The 16,479-nt window shown below is 45.2% G+C and overlaps 1 protein-coding gene across 1 annotated transcript; it reads right to left on the bottom strand.

Annotated features, from left to right (window-relative positions):
* Window positions 1-1,100: 1,100 nt before the first annotated feature.
* Window positions 1,101-6,297, bottom strand: LOC135243663 (sclerostin-like). Its single transcript, XM_064315642.1, has 2 exons — window positions 5,817-6,297; window positions 1,101-3,155 (listed from the first exon to the last, which is right to left on the bottom strand). Exons 1-2 carry the CDS (start codon window positions 6,061-6,063, stop codon window positions 2,746-2,748), a joined length of 657 nt encoding a protein of 218 aa, XP_064171712.1. The 5' UTR covers window positions 6,064-6,297; the 3' UTR covers window positions 1,101-2,745.
* Between the last annotated feature and the right edge of the window lie 10,182 nt (window positions 6,298-16,479).

Here is a 16,479-nt window from a genome sequence, read left to right as displayed (position 1 = left end):
AGGTGGTTCTGGGGCCACGACCCCTTCAGTCGCCGTAACTCAGGGCAGATGCTCTGTCGCCATCGATTTATTTAGGTGCCGCTCCCGCCCAGAATTCCGGCTTGAGGGAAAGCACGCCGCGCCAAGCGGCTCGGGCGCGCGGAACCGGCTCTTTCGGTGCGAGCGCGCGAAACCGAAAACCCTCCCAGATACGAAAAAAAAAACGCACGATTCGTTTGTTTTTTCTTTGAGATTTTGTTTCTTCCATTGGAATCATTCCATTGCTTTCTTTTTCCCCGCAGGGTCCAGCGGGCGGGCCTTTCTGTGGTTCACTGAGAAACACATCGCATCGCGCTGCCCCACTGTTTGCTGGTCTGGTCTAGAGCACTAAAAACAAGCCCTCTGCCAGCAATGCACAACATAAACACTGTGTTCAGTGTTGTACACAAGCACTGGGATCCTGTTTGTTTATTGGAAGAGCTTTTCTTGGACTGAGCCATGCCAGTGTACATAGAGATCTGTGCCATGCCAGCTTACATAGAGATATGTACCATGCCAACATACATAGAGATTTGTGCTATGCAAATGTACATAGGGAATTGTGTTATGCAAGCCTACATAGAGATTTGTGCTGTGCTAGCATACAGAGATTTGAGCTTTTAAAGAAGCCCATAAAGTAACAATTTTACGTGAGATCGGGGCCTGTATTCACAATATATCATCCTGATCTTAAATCAGGTTTCCTGTCCCTATCTTCACTTCATCCATTAGGAGCTTAAATGAAAAAACTGATCCTAGATCATCTCTCCTTACTCTGAGGCTCTTTCCTCTGAGTACGGTTCCTGGTCCACACAGCCGCTAAAACAATAACGCTGAGAGATTTACTGAGCGCTGCAGCATCTGCGCCCTGTCAGTTCCTCTTTTTCCTCTTCAGAGAACAAACCCAGACACGGCAAAGGCCCACTGAGCCTTGGCTTTTCAGCATCAGCGACGCTTGGCACTTACCTGTGGCAGTTTGATCGCTGTGCAGACGGAGACAGACGAGCAGAAAACAGACACCGTCAGAGGTCAGAGGTGTGATGAGAAGCGACAAAGTAATAGGCACTTTCAGTTTTTCCAGATAGATTTTCCTTTACTTTATTCAGTCGTTCTTTTCCTCTACATGACAGTAGCAGCTACCGTAACTACAAAATGCCGTATAAATAATTCAGAAGAAGGAAACAATAAATATTAAATGTTTGCAATGGTCGGTCTGTGGTCTTTTTCCTTCCCCCCCCTTTCAGCTGAGTGACATGTGAGGGATTCAGTCCAGCAGACCACACAGGTGCGGTATGTACAGTCAGTGCTTAACACAATTCTGCTAACTTGGCAACAAAAAAAAAGAAGCAAATATTGGAGGCACTGTTTACAAAAACAGAATCAGCAACCAATCATGAAGAACATATGGACCTTGAGCACCTAGGAGAAATAAAGTGAATTTCTTGATTTCCTAGGAATAGGCCCAACGCATCCTAAGCACAGACTGGACCATCAAAGACTCTGGTTAAAGCCACAGGACACGAGGTTCTCCTCAACATGATTTAGCTTGAATCTCATTTAGCTTTTTTAAGCTTTTTTGTTGCTTTGTGTTTTTCCTGATTCTACTGCATTCTGGGTCCAGCCTGGGCAGCGTTGAGCCTTTTGGCAGTTAACGTAGACCGTGACTGGTCATGGAAGCGTTTACAGTTCAGTCCCCCAGGTAGGATAAAAGAACGGCCAAGGCCTGGGTGTTGGCATGTTCCCCCAATCACTGGAGCGTCCATTTTCTTCTCTTGTAGCAAACAGGAAATGTCTAGAGGGAATGCCTTTCAATGACTCACATCCTAAGTGCTGGAATGGGATAATTTAGTAATTAAAACAAGTCACAGTTTTGGTCCGGGTAATACTCATTGCCCCTGGCAGAGCTGAACTTGAAGTGCTCTCTGTTGGTTTAAAAGGTTAAGTTCACCCGTCGTGGTGCTGGGTCCAGCTCACAGTCACACAGAACCCCGCCAGTTAGGGCGATCCCGTGAAAATGAGCCTTGGAGCTCCTTGCAGTGGGCCGCTGGTGGGCGGCCCAGCTTGCCCTGGGGGTCACGTGCTCTGGAGGTTGTCCAGATGCTGTGGACATTAGTTGTAATACGGCCAAATCGAGCAGGCTGAAGCTCTGGGGGCCGAACAGCCACAAAAGCAACAAAGGAACAGGTTCACAAGGCAGGGAGCTTCCTATCAGAGAGCAACAGATGACGTATCGATGAGAGAAAACAGTCAGCTCTGTGGGCGCTAGCTGCCAATGGCTTGCACTTGTTTTCCAGCCCTGAGACTGGAGCTCTGCTTGCTGTGCGGAGATGTATTTTCAAATAAGGAGGAAATTCTCATTGGGCAAACAGGAACTTCTCAACGGCACAGCGGAAAGGTCCACTGGGTCTTCCCTCTCCAATAGGATGTCCTGTCAGAGTAGTCCTTTTGCCTTCAACACTCGCAAACTGTCCCACTCTCTAAGACTCGAGGGATCGTGCGAAATAACCGACAATTATGCTGAGGCAAAGTTCTGGGGCTACGGGTGTGAACGATGCTCGGTGCAGAAGTCCGACACACAGTCTCCCGCTGGTTAGCGCGTTTCTACTCTTCTCCCGCTCGTGAAGGAGAGGCGTTGTGTGTGGGGGGGCGTAGGTGTGTGTGGCATGTACGTGTGTGTGAGTGTGTGTGTGTGTGTGTGTGTGAGTCTGAGATGGGAGCCGGGCAGTGTCAGTACGAGTTGCCCGTCTCCGGGCTGTTGTTCCTGCTCTGGTCCTGGTTCCCGCGAGCCCGCTTCTTGTTGCGGTGGGGCCTGGGTGGGGCCCTGACCTCTGACTGGTTGTGCTGGCGGGTGTAGCGCTTGCACTTGCAGGAGGTGACGGCGCGCATTTTGTAAGTCCTGCGGCCGCCGCCGGGGCAGTGCAGCTGGACGCGGCGGACGCGGGAGTGCGCGGGGACGCAGCGGATCTCGGTCCCGCCGCCCCGCCACCACTTCCCCCGCAGGATGGAGTTGGGCAGCAGGTGGGCGGGGACGCACTGCCCGGCGCACACCAGCTCCCTCACCGGCTTGGCGCTGCGGCACTGCCCGTCGGTGACGTGGCGGGTCAGGCGCACCTCCCGGCAGCTCAGCTCCGCCGAACCTGCGTGGGACACGAGCGTTACTCGCTGGAGCGGGCCGCCCGCTGACGCGCGAACGTCCTCGCGCCGCTGTGGGTAGCGTCTCGGGCGACATTAGCGCGGCGCTACAGCGTTACTGCGACGGCACAGGAGAGCCGCGTCGCCAGGGCTCTGACAGCCTCAATGTGTTCAGCAGAGACTAGCGCTGGGCCACCCAGGGAACAGAAAGCAAAAACAGACCAAAGCAGCCCCCCCTCCCGTACCGCTTACAGTGCAGCCAGACGCGCTCCACTGTTATTCATGTGCTGCTTCTCAGGGCCTTACCAGAGCACACTGCCAGTGTTACTCATACTACCCTTTAGACAGACATGAAAAATGGGCCTGCTTATCATTACCATACACACTGAGGTAAAGTGCTTTTTTTGTGGCAAGACCCTTCAATCTAGAGCTCTGCGGTAGGAAAAAGGCTCTCTCCGCTTCGACGCCCACCTTTAAATCGCTTTCTTATCAAAAGAGACGTCCTTTCCTGCCATTTCAAAATGTACCTACCTATCAGCTACATTGTTCAGCACGTACGCTCCGAAACCATAGAATTATAAAGGCATAAAAATGCCATCTTGTTTTGTTTTTCCAATTGTTTATTGCAACGTAATCTTATTGAATCAGTGGCTGCATTCCTTTCCTTTCACAAGCACGGAGGAGGAGTGCTGCTGGATTAACTCTTAAGCATGGGCCTATCTTAAACGGCAGGGGACTTTCTTACCATGGAGATGCACCAAAGAGATGTGAGAGAAAGCCCTGTATGCAAAAGTGACTCCTTACAGCTTCAGCTACGGTTTTATTAATATTTTTACATGTTTGCTCAGCAGATGTCTCTATCCTGAGTACTTCGCTGGAACCAATTTATCCAGCTGGATTATATTACAGATTTTATAGAAGCATTACTGGTTGAGAGTACATCAAGGGCCGGCTGAATTCTTTTTTGTTATTTCATTTATCATTGAAATGGTTAATTATTCCAAGGTGACTGCTTCGACAGCACAGTTTGCTTTGTACCCAGACTGTGAATGCAGTGAATATGTCGCTGTGTTTCTGCAACTTAAAATATTCGGATAGGAAGCATGAGACATCATGCATTTCAATGAAGTAGACTGAAAGGACACAGACGGACGGACTGTCAGTTTTCTTTCATTATGAATGACCAACAGTCAGTCCAGTTCTGCTGGGCCGGGGGCTAAGCCTCAGATGATGGAAATATATATATATACATATATTTAGTAAACTGTGAAAGAAACAACGTATAAGAGATTCTCTTAATTTACCCCAGGTGGAGTCAGTCCCAAAAGCTGCATTGCACTAACAATGTGATCTGCTCCTCAGTGTTACAGCTGGCATTTTAAATAGTTCTGGGCCTTACTATAACAAATAATTTTGCTGTGATTCAGACCAAAAGACACAATATATTTTTGCTAACCTTACCACTTCGCACTGATCTAACCACTTCATTCTGATCTTACCACTTCGCATTAATCTTACCACTTAACATCGATCTTACCACTTCACATTAATCTTACCACTTCACATTAATCTTACCACTTAACATCGATCTTACCACTTAACATTGAGCGTCAGTGAATGTACAGCAGTCAGGAGAAATCGGCGCGAGGGGGATTCTGATTCAGTTACAAGGTGATGAACTGAACCAACATATACATACTTTAGACATGTGCTAATATGTCTGATCTAATGTGTCAGAGCCTCTTGTCGAATGACCTATGCATGCCTTGGTCTATAAACATTCTGTACAAAAGCAGTGGTGACCTCAGCAATAGCTAATTCATCATTTTAACTATGCTTTAAAGTTGGATGTCATGGGAGATCTACAGACAGATAGGTGGAAACTTTCTATTCAGGATGTCTTCATTTGCAAATGCATAGTTCTCAGTTCTGTACGATTAATTTACACTTTTTAATAGTTAAATCAATTTGGTGGATTTGAATGGTATGATTATATCCAAGTGCATATCCCCTCAAGTAGGTAAGACCCCTGTTCTAAACAAAGTGACTCTCTCGTACATAAACATGCACTGACAATTACTTGCCATCCTTCATGAATAACTAATTATATTTACAATTACGGGCGCATTGTCTGGAATGTTACCCAGACTGTGAATCCAGTGAATTTGTCGCTGTATTCGTGCAACCTACAATATTCGGATAGGAAGCGCGCGTGACATCGTGCTTTTCAAAAAAAGTAGACCGAAAGCCGGACGCTGTCTTGGAACAAAGCTGACATAAACAAGCGACCCTCTAATGCGTCTTCTTTCAAAAAAGGACCGTTTTAGTCATGTTTAATTTAACGTCTTACAATTTTATATAAGACTCGCCTGTGTATATCATTCAAATCCACGCGGGAGCTCTTGGGACATTGAATTTGTACCATGAGCATTTATTTGTTTTTAATTGTTTAAATTTTAAGTGATCGCGCAGACACTCCCTGTACATTAAACCACTTCTGCATCTAAGCACATGCATTACAATTCTTAGTTCAACGGCACGTGAAAACAGTACAGAAACAATATATCGCGCCACTCCATCCACATATCTGTCAATTAATAATAAAGGTACCGCGTTATCCAAAACTGTTTTCAGCATACTCTAAACGCTGGTAATTAAATACTCACCATAAGATTGTTGACTGTTACTGGAAAATCTCCTTCCTCCCAGTGATCTTACTCCTTGTTTCGGGCGGTTCAATGTATTATTGGACAGTTGTAGCGGTTCCTCGGGGGACTGTGCCTCCTCGGTGTAATCTGGTATGTTTTCCGTGGCATCGTTTTTGAAAACTCTCCATCCTCGGACAGCGGTGAAACAGCCCTGAAGCAGGAACAGTACGGAGCTGGAATAGACGAGCGCGAGAGACACCTGCATCGCTACGCTTAGCTGTAGTCGGCAGCACTGGAACGCGCGTCTTCAGGGTAGACGTGGGAGGGTTCTGATGGTAGAATTCAACTTGAATTTATTGGTCTAACTATTTAAATACCCCCTCGTTCGAAGAAGAAAAAAGCAACGATAATTAAGTTCTTAGTCAGAGTGGGAGGGACCCGGCCCCGCCAGCTCATTTAGGATGCGAGTTACCAAGGGCGCGCACGGAGGGGTGTGTGGTAACTTCGGAATATTCTGCAGCAGACAGTAGTAATTCTGCATCTAACCCCATAAGACAACTATGAATGTGTCCAAGTGCCGTGTGTTCCCAGTTTTTTATTTCGACCATATTTTCTACGTTTTTTCCCAAAGTATCTCAGGAATTGATTATTCAGGAAAATCACAGTCAAACACACAGCACAGGTTATGATTATCACCAATATGTGACTCACTTATATTGTACCTTTTTCAGGAAGTTGTAGATTAATGGACTTTGAATATTACATTTGTGTTGTGATGAACCAGTGTGTTCATTTTCTGGGTTTACTTAATTGGTTTATACATTATGGGTGGCTGAAGTAGCAAAAAGCATATTTAACTGCATATCCGTCTCGGAGAAAATTAACTACAGACGGTTGCTATATGAACAGGAATTCATCACATATTTGTTTTCCGCCTGCTCATGCTTTAATGTATTAGTCTATTTGTGACTCAAGATGCCAGCAGTTACCTTGTGCTTGTTGGAGGATTTTGTACAAGTGCTGCCCTCTATAGAGCAGCAAAAAGAAAAGCAAACGCGTCCTGCCTTATTGACTGAGAGAGGTTTTGATTATGATTCACTGACCTTGATTTCATAATGATGGAAAAGCAAATTAGCACAGAACGTGATCCAGACAGCTGAGGGTGGAGCGGCTTGTTGCTTTTATTTGCCACTGGGGGATGCTTGAAAGCGTATCGCACATTTTCGTTATTCACGGAGCATTAATACTGACTCTTTCTCACAAGCGCTCACGCCCACATCCCGGCTGCCGTCTTGCATGGGAAAGTGGCACAGCTGCCGTAACGAGGCACCCTCTACCATTCCTTCACCATGACGAATGCCCAACTCACAACCGGCACAAACACCCCAAATGGGTGTAACGTACCCCTTTTCCCACCTTTCAAGATCAGCCACTCATCACAGTGACCAACACGAATGATTTCCACACGGGCGCTAATAGACCTATACATCCGTGCTTGTAGGGTAGCCAGTGGAGTCAGTCATCATGAGTAGTGGTGCATTGCCCTGGGGTAGGACCTTCATGTATAGTTACTCATGTTGTTTCAGTAGTTACTGTCCCTTTGGAATGGGGTTATATGGGCCTGCCAGGCCACCATACTTCCTCACCATTACTCATACAGTTACAGTCCCCATCAATCCGCTTTCAACGGCTTCCTGCCACCAGGGCCCACGGTTGCACCTTCCAGTCCCTCGCCGTGGATCACTGGCCCCAGATTATTCTTTCTCTTTTGTTCTCTGTTATGCTGTGTTACTTACCAGATCACAGAGACAACATCCCAGTTTCATCTAAACAGCAGACTGCATACACCTCTCCAAATAAATACCAATCAGATGGGATCCAGATTCAGTGAGGAACCTGGCGTATTACAGAAACACCCTGAAGGTATTTTTTTTTAAACAAACACAATGTTAAAGCCGTATAAACAGAGCAGTTAACAGCTTAGTGCTGGTACCATGGAGCTTTGGGTTTGAGCTTCAGGAATCTGGCATCTGCTGTACTGTACTGCTGTAGAGCGAAAATGCAATTTACGCATTATAATGTCACAAATTATAATTGCCGTTGGAAAGGCACGGTGTTTCCCACCATTCACACGATTATTTGAGGAAATCCATAAGGATACAATTTCCAGCGCTAACAAAAGAAAATATGAAACTGATTATCATGATTATTTATTTGTGAAATGCAGCTTATCATTTAATGAGCTTTATCTTTTAAAAAATGATTTTTGTTCTGACGTTTTTCTGTCCTTGGTCACATTGCAAGATTCCATTATATTCTCTCTCCTGACGTGCCAGCCAGCTGTTTCTTTTCACACCGCCGGTGAAAGTCGCTGACATGCAGAGTGGGGGCGGAGTAGACCAATTCATGTGCGTGCGGGACGGCCAGCAGGAGTTGCTCAAGCAATGAACACTGCTACCTCTAGCGACATGAAGCCAATTATGCACCGCCCGTGTGGGACTATACTGGCCAGTCTATCTGAGACCGTAGTGCTCACATGTGCACCGTAAACAGCTCTTTTACCGACTGAGCTACCAGCAGCCCTACTGCTATATAGTTTTTATCACTCTCGTGTTAGTTAAAGGAGTACCATGGTGGTTGAACGTGACACTTTCCAGTTGTCTTCAGGCAACAACAAAACAAATGTGCATAATTTTTTTATTCTTCAGTCATTTCAATGTACTTTAAAACGTATTTTTCTAAGCCTAAATTTCCCACGATAAAAATTCACCCGAACCGTCTGGGTGTGGTAATGAGAACTGTCAGTTAGCTATGATTGACAGACCGTGCCCCGTTACCATAGCTACCCCCATGATATGCGCTCTCTTTGGGAGACTGAATTTTCACAAGCTAGCTAGCTTAGTAGGGCTAGTATATCAAGTATCGGTAGATAGCTAAGGTAAGGACGTTGACTTATATCCAATGATAATTTTTGATATCTAGCTAGCCAAGTTAAGATAAAAGCACAACTATAACGTCCTCATAAAAGCAAACTAGCAAGCTAACGTTATCGATAACATTGCCTTATGAAAGCAAACCTCCTAGCTAGCTAACGTTAGCTAGCTAGCTAAATGAATATAACCAGAAATAATCTAAAGGCACTCTAATTTAAGTGAACCTAACGTTAGTCAAATATTTGCATTGTCTGAACAGCAGGACGGTGTGTCCTGTCAGATTTCTTTACGGGGCGTGGAAATGGGAGTGGTTACTGTATTAATGACGTAGCAAAATGACAACTTTCTCAACCGGTTGAAAATAGGACGATGAATTTAAAACGCATATTTCTCCAAGAATACAGAACGGACATATTTAATACTTTGCTCATTGTGTTTCTTCAATGCCTCTTGTGCAAATAGCACATAAAACCGAGAAAGTGTGAAAATCACCATGGTACTCCTTTAAAGTTGTCCTAGATCATGCTACGCACTTGTTTCAGTGAACAATTTATTTAAAAAACGTATTAGCTACATAGTTATTATAATTTCCTTACTACAGTAAGAAGAACACCCTCCCACAACCACCCTATCACACCTTGCCCATCCCGAGGAATCAGACAAAACTTAGCATCTCAGCCACTCAACTTTATAATTCGCCATGAGGTAGATGGCTGCTCGGCTAATCAGTTGCTTCCAACCAAAGGCTGTGCACTTTTGATGTTGTGGTAACCTACTAACGGAATTCTAATGTGTGGCCAGTGTTTGCATTGGATTGTCTAGCAGTCATTAACTAAAGTTCTGTAGATAATTATTGTACAATTCACTGTAAGTTCACCTTAGAAGATGTGTTCATTTCTTTTTTTTGTGGTATTTCATACTGCTATCTGATATTTATTGCACACGTGTTGGTTAAAGCTGTTCTCGATGAGGCCACACAATAAATAAATAAATGATCGCGATGAAAAATTATGACTAATGCTGCCAGAACTGTTGAGGGTTTCTCTGGAGCGTTTTGCGTAGAACATCCAGCAGTGGAGGTTTTGAAAATCAGCTTACAGATATCCCAGGCACCACCGTCAGACAGATCTGCCAAACTGTCCTCGCCGCAGTCATTTCAGAACTCCGCAGGCCCATGTGCTAACCAGCTGAGGCATCCCAAATGACCCCAATCACAGCCAGCCTACCAAAGGTGCTACGCTAGCCCTCACCAATCTTTCAGAGGTTCATGCTCCGCAAGCAAACACATCTCTCCACGCTTGTGAGACGCTCGGAGACGTTTCACGTTGCCTGTGGGAAACGAGGACGGAGCTGGCCAGTGATCTGAAAAACTGAGCAGCTATCAAACCATACTGCATGCAGCATTTGTTTTTTTCTGGGTTAATTGAGGGTGCTTGTGGTATCTCCTTCCCTTGGGCAGCAGTTACAATAACCAATCTTTTCCATCCCCTTCCAAATGACTCAGTATTGACAGATTAATGTTAATTCCAAAGCATGCCTGGCTTCTATCTCCTCACTTGTCATTGCTTTGTTGGCCTGTTGTTATTTTCCAGATTGCCTGTATTGCAACTATTGGATAGGAGTAAGAGTTCCAATCCCAGCAGGACGATGCCAACATTATAGCCAATTAAACGGGCTTTAATGCAGGAGAGCACACCATTCAAAAAACACACACTGGAGCTGCCTAAAACTGGCCTCTGTGTGTGCTGGTTTCTATAGGTTTCTGCACCAACAAATACAGCATCTTTATCAATTAAGGTTAATGAAGACATGCATTAAAGTGCCTTCGTGTTTGCTTGATATTGGTATGATATTGATATTATTCAAATTTGGATTGATTTTAATAAAACTAAAGGTGTTCCTCTGACTGTTATAATTGACCGTGACTATTGTTTGCTTACTGACTGCATGATTTAGCAGATTTCTTCAGTTCCAGCATCTGCACAATCAGAATGGTCACAGTGCAATATAGCCTCAGTTTCAGTTAAATGTAGGAGACCCCATTTTCAGTAACAATATGGAATATTCATGCCAAGTATTGCTCATATGAACCTCAAATTATTAGCAGTGATAATAGTAAATAATAGATATCATTGTATCATCAAATGTATAAATGCATTTAAAAAATAATTTAATTGGTACACGGGGAAGAAACGCAGGCAAAAATACACTGGAAAAAAATGTTCCCTTGTTATTCAGCCTCCTGCCTGAAGAGGCAGTCAGCATAAAAAGGCATCTCCCTGAAGAGCTGACATGATCCTGGACTTCATTGACGATCATTATCAGCCTCTTCTGCTTTGTTACATGATACTGTAGACGACATAGATTAAACCAACGTTTTTCCTCACCTCAGACTAACAAACGAGTTGTCTAAGATTGCCAAAGCCGCTCTGAAGAAAATAATTAACACCGGCATTAACTTGTGAGTCATGGTTAAAGACAGATGTTTATTGAACCCAGGCCAATAATAGTCAGCTCATGCATTGCATCTTACTTTCCACCAATTAATTTCTTGACATTTACAAATGGAAACACATAGCCTTGCGTCCCATGCTTTTGTCAGACCGACCCGGCATTGGAAAACATACACTAAAACTAGAACTTTAAATGCAGATGCTATGTCAGGTGTAATCACCATTACGCTGTTAAACGTTCAGTGTTCATTTAGAGTGGATTTTACTTTGGCAGTGTATACATGATCCCTATTGGATTAATGTAGACTAGTGTTCAGTAGAATAAACACTGGACCTTTCACTGTGTTGTTGCAAATGGAGGACACACAAGATATTGGACACCAGGGACAGCTCAAGTCTTCCACCATAGGCAGATAAACAGTAATGCTATTCTTATACACAAACAGACCTCACCGGTCTCCTCATTTGAATGGCCAATGGGGTTGAATAGTACTGTTTTATATGTAGAGTATAATGTGAAGTTCGTTTTTTCAGCTAAAGAGAAGCATGCGTGGTTTGTCCTCGCTCAGAAATGTTGAGCTAAAATTACTTGCTGTCTTTTCAGTGCCTGAGAGAGAAATAGAGCGAGCGAGAGAAAGAGATTCAATACTTTATTGCCATAGCTACCAGTGTATAAATAATATAATATAATTATAATATAATAAAGTTAGTTAAAATACACAGTGTTGTTGTCTTCAGGGAGTTTTTCAGAGAAAGATCCTGTCAGATCATTCGAGTGCTATTGGGCCCCTGCGTAGAGGAACTGGAAGAAATTTGCTTTGCTCTATTTTTATAAGAAGGTTTTGAAAACGCTTCACACGATTACTGCTTTCATGCATTCAATAAAGCGCAGTATGAGTGGTTAAAAACAAGCCTAGTCTTCGACCTCAGCTCCAGTAAAAGCCAATAATGAGCAGGAACAGAAAGGGGTGGGCGGGTTCCCCCCTGAAGCTTACACGTGAAGGCAGCTGCCTCCCCACCCGCATCACCACTTCTAATCTTTGGGACTACTGCAACCAGACAGGTGGAATAGAAATCACACTGTATGCTGTATCTGTATGCATGGGGTCTTGGCCTTACCTTCACTAGGTAGGGTGACAGAACAGAGGTAAACGGGAAGATTCCCATTGGAAAAGGTAACTGTTCGATGACTTTCACTTTGCATAGAGTGCAGCGGTTCCCTTTGTTTATTTATTTGCTGGGGATGGGCATTTATTTGGGGCAGCTTTGCTCTGCTTTCATTTTCTGCAACCATTTCGCACAGCTGGGTTTTTACAGCTGAGGTAAAGCACCTCGCTCAGGGCTGCGAAGGCAGTCTTCCATCTGGAAGTGAAATCCACACCCCTCAAAGAGTCCTGTTTGCTGAGCGCTGGCCCTTTCAGTTTAGGGTGCAGGCTGGAGCTCCAGATGGGACTCTGCTCTTGTAGCCACGGGCAACATGCTTTATCCTCAATTACTAAGCTAAAAAAAAAACTCTGTTGCATAAATGGGCTGCAGAATGTGGTGAAACAATGTGAAATTGTGGCAGTCGAGCGTTATAATGATGATGATCCATTTATATTGGCGGAGGTTTAAGTCCCACAGTTCCTGTCCATGATTCAGGTTAATCACCTCACTAACAGCAAGGCCTTCATCCTGGAGTGCGGCCTGAGTCCATCTGGTCACTGCTCCAGAGCCGGAGTCGCTGGCCTAAACATCACACACGTGTTCGTCCTCCCTCTCTTTCCATCCATCCATTACCCATCCATCTGTTTTCTATGCCCGCTTATCCCGGGGGTGCTGGGTGAGAGGTAGGAACACACCCTGGACAGGTCGCCAATCTATCGCAGGGCACACACATTTACAATTCACTCACACACTCATGCCTATCAGCAATTTATGGTCTTGAAATTAGCCTAGCTGCATGTCTTTGGACTGTGGGAGGAAACCGGAGTACCAGGAGGAAACCCACACGGGCACGGGGAGTACATGCAAACTTCACTCCAGGCCGAGATTCGGACCTTCTTTCTGTGAGGCCACAGTGCTGCACCATGCTGCCCTGTCTGCCCTCTCGCTTTTCCTAATGCTAACGGGCTCCGTGCGGCGGCGCTCTGTGATGATGAGGGCAACTGTCTACGCTCCATCAACGGGGCGCCAGATCACACTAGAAACAAAGATTTATTTTTTTTAGCAGATCAGCAGAACGTGCCTGACCGCGTCAGTCAGAAACCTGTTAGAATGGAGAATGTGTCCAGATCAACATGCCTCCAGGGGCCGTGATTAGGCCTGCCCTGAACACAGGCCACAGAGGTAAAAATCCTTAAACATATTCCAGATGGGAAGGCTAGGAACAGGTGGAAAAGAGGAGAAGGAGCAGTGTTCAACAAGAAGCACCGAGCAGCTTATGAGGTTTAACAGGTACTTCACAAATCAGTGAACAGAATTTCACAAGTCAAGACTTTTTGGTCGCCGTTTCTTTATGCTGGGTTAAGTGGCTGTAGTTCAGCAGGCTTATGTTTTTGAGAGGTGGTGTTTTTTTCTCTAAGGGAAAATCTGAAGAAGTTTGGCAAGTCAAAGGTTAGCCATGCCAGGTGGAACATCAGTGATATCCCCTGTCTGGCAGCACCAAGGCGACATTCCTTAAAATTTCAACCGCCAAAGTATCACTTTGTAAATCTCGACTTCTGCATTTTGTGTCATTTTGCAATGTAGTGAGTTTAATGCTAGTACAAATTCATATGGATGTCATGGCTAGAGTTTGAGACTATAGGCTAAACCATGTTTTTCTTTGAAAGCGACAGATCATCTTTATTATCGCTGCACAGCCATTGTTATGCCATAGCTGTGCTCATACAAATTTTATTACAGACATAAAAAAGGCAGGCTGTCCTGACCTCAGCAACGCCGACCCCACAAATTGTGAATAAAGTTCAGCTGGCTCGGTCGGCGAGGACGCTTGTGACCGACACGACACCTCTGAGGAGCGCTGCGCGGCAGGGGCGCGAGATCCGCGGAGCGCCGCTGGACCCCGACGAATCTGGAAGAGGATCTGAAGTCGCCGTCCATTCCGAAGGCGGCTCTCCTGATGTTTCCCGATAATTAGCGCTGCGCGGCAGATGTGAGCCGAGCTCCTCTCCGCTCCTTCCCGTCACTCATGTTCCACGCGGCGTACGGCGGGGAGGAGATGGAACATCATGTGCTTTCCATTTGACGCAATCATTATTTAAAAGCAGTGAGTGGGGGCGGGAGGGGTGGAGACGCACATGGAAATAACTTCAAAATAGATGACAACCTGTCCCTGTAGAACAGCAAAGAAAAACGCTTGCGTCAGATCGCAGATTCGGCCAGATTCTTTCATTTTTTTATCGAACATGATGAAGTGGGATTTTAGCGTGATTCCTCAGGGTAAAGACGGCCTTTGAAATTGAATATGTACATAAATAACTTTGCTGTGAACACAGACATTGATGCAGCACAGTGTCTGAGGACAGTGCCATGCTTCGCTGTGATCCAAAAAAGAGCTCGTGTTGCAAAAGCTGCACACACGCACACACACACATACACACACACACACACTCACAAGCTCCAGCAAAAAGGACAGAAACGACGAACAAACTTTCAGTCGCACGTAGAGAATGCTTCCTCATTATTGTCTATTTTTATCATTGTTACCTCAGTACTCTCCCAGATGGCTCCGCCCCCTGTCATCCCTTAATCAGCTCAGGAGCACAGTGCCCATTGGTCACTTATAGTGTCCCCGCTTACGATGGTACAGGCTTAATTTCCTTTCCATAGGGCTGATGATACCATTGTGTCTGAGCAAGAGAGACCCAGCAGGCCAGGGTAACAGAGAATGCCTTTAGTTAGGTCTCCAGAGGTGGCTACAAGTAGAATCTGGCCCAGCAAGCAAGACTGTTGCTAACAGTCTGCTAGCAACAGGAATATTCACAAACTATTTGCCTCATTTTGGCAGTTGTGCCGATTTTCGAAATGCTGGCGGACCAACAGAACTGCTTTGGGTTTTTCTAATCTTTTTCCAAAAGGTCCCGGGGTCTGTCACACGGCTTGTTGCAAACCCCAGGCCTGACTTGAATATTAGCCTTTCTCAGAAGTGGCTTCCATCTCTAGCCACTCTCTTAAAGAGGCCAAATCTATGAAGTACTGAACAGATCTGGACAGTTTCTCAATTTCAGCCAATTTCTGCAACTGTTAGTGCTGCATCTGGCCACTTGGTCATTTCTGCCAATTGTCCAGTAGTCTGACCTTGGTAGTGTCTGGTATTTTCCCCCCATTGTGTTACAATGGTCTTAACATTGTTCCTAGGACGGTTCAAAGCTTTGACAAAAAGTTGGAAAACAAAGTTGTTTTCCAGCTTTCTGTCTCCTGACAGCTTAATCTCACAGGTCCGCAGTCAACCTCCTCGACCTTTATGACAGCATGACTGATTGAGCTGTGAGACCTCACAATTTATTCTGCAGTCATGAAATTGAGCACAAGTGGATTCGAAATCAACGTTTGTGGACCTTGTTAATGAATTGAGCGCGAACCCACAAGAAAATGGAAAGCACCTGGCCCAGTTTAGGTTGTTAATACACAGGAGGTGAATACGTATCAATCATACGTCTAATCTCAAGTCTTAGGCCTCCCTGAGGTGAGTAGAATCCCATCAAAATATATTTTAATTTCACTTGGCAACACAGCAAAATTAGAATTAACCAATGGGGAAATAACCAAATTACTAATTAATTAGCAAATTAATCAGTAAAACATTCAAAATGATGCTGCTTATAACTCCACCATAGTATGAGATAATGCGGTTGCAGAGTTCTTACAGCAGTGCAGTGGACCCATGCAGGGCTGGTTCTAGGCAGACACGTCAAGGGCAGTCTACCCCTCAGACGACATCCACCTAGGATAAGGGGGGCCCATCTGTCTGGGGGTTGCTGAGGGAATTTTTAATGCTATGCATCATGATAGTCAGCATTTTTTCCCTCGCCATCCTCCCCCCCCCCCTCGAAATCACTATCTCCCTCACAACTGGCCTGCAGTCTCACCTAGGGCAGCAGATATCCCACAGCCGAGCCTGGGCCTGTGCATCCCAGTCCTCTTACTTGCCTGTAAGTGACTGATTGTGTTCGGCAGTGGCAAGGGAAGAACATCAAGTCCCAGCCAGAGCTGGATGAATGCACTCTGCCGTGCTGGAACAGCACAGACTCCTACGGGAGACGGCCCTCACAGAAACTTTTCAAACTTTTCAAATTTTCTAAAAAACCTACA

Source organism: Anguilla rostrata, chromosome 17, assembly GCF_018555375.3.
Source record: "Anguilla rostrata isolate EN2019 chromosome 17, ASM1855537v3, whole genome shotgun sequence".
NCBI classification, from domain to species: Eukaryota; Metazoa; Chordata; class Actinopteri; order Anguilliformes; family Anguillidae; genus Anguilla; species Anguilla rostrata.
This window is presented reverse-complemented; position numbering and strand designations above follow the sequence as displayed.

Coding starts and splice junctions, on each gene's coding strand:
- LOC135243663 (XM_064315642.1), bottom strand. CDS start 6,063: ATGCAGGTGTCTCTCGCGCTCGTCTATTCCAGCTCCGTACTGTTCCTG. Junction 3,156..5,816: donor TAACAGTCAACAATCTTATG/GTGAGTATTTAA, acceptor TGTCCCACGCAG/GTTCGGCGGAGCTGAGCTGC.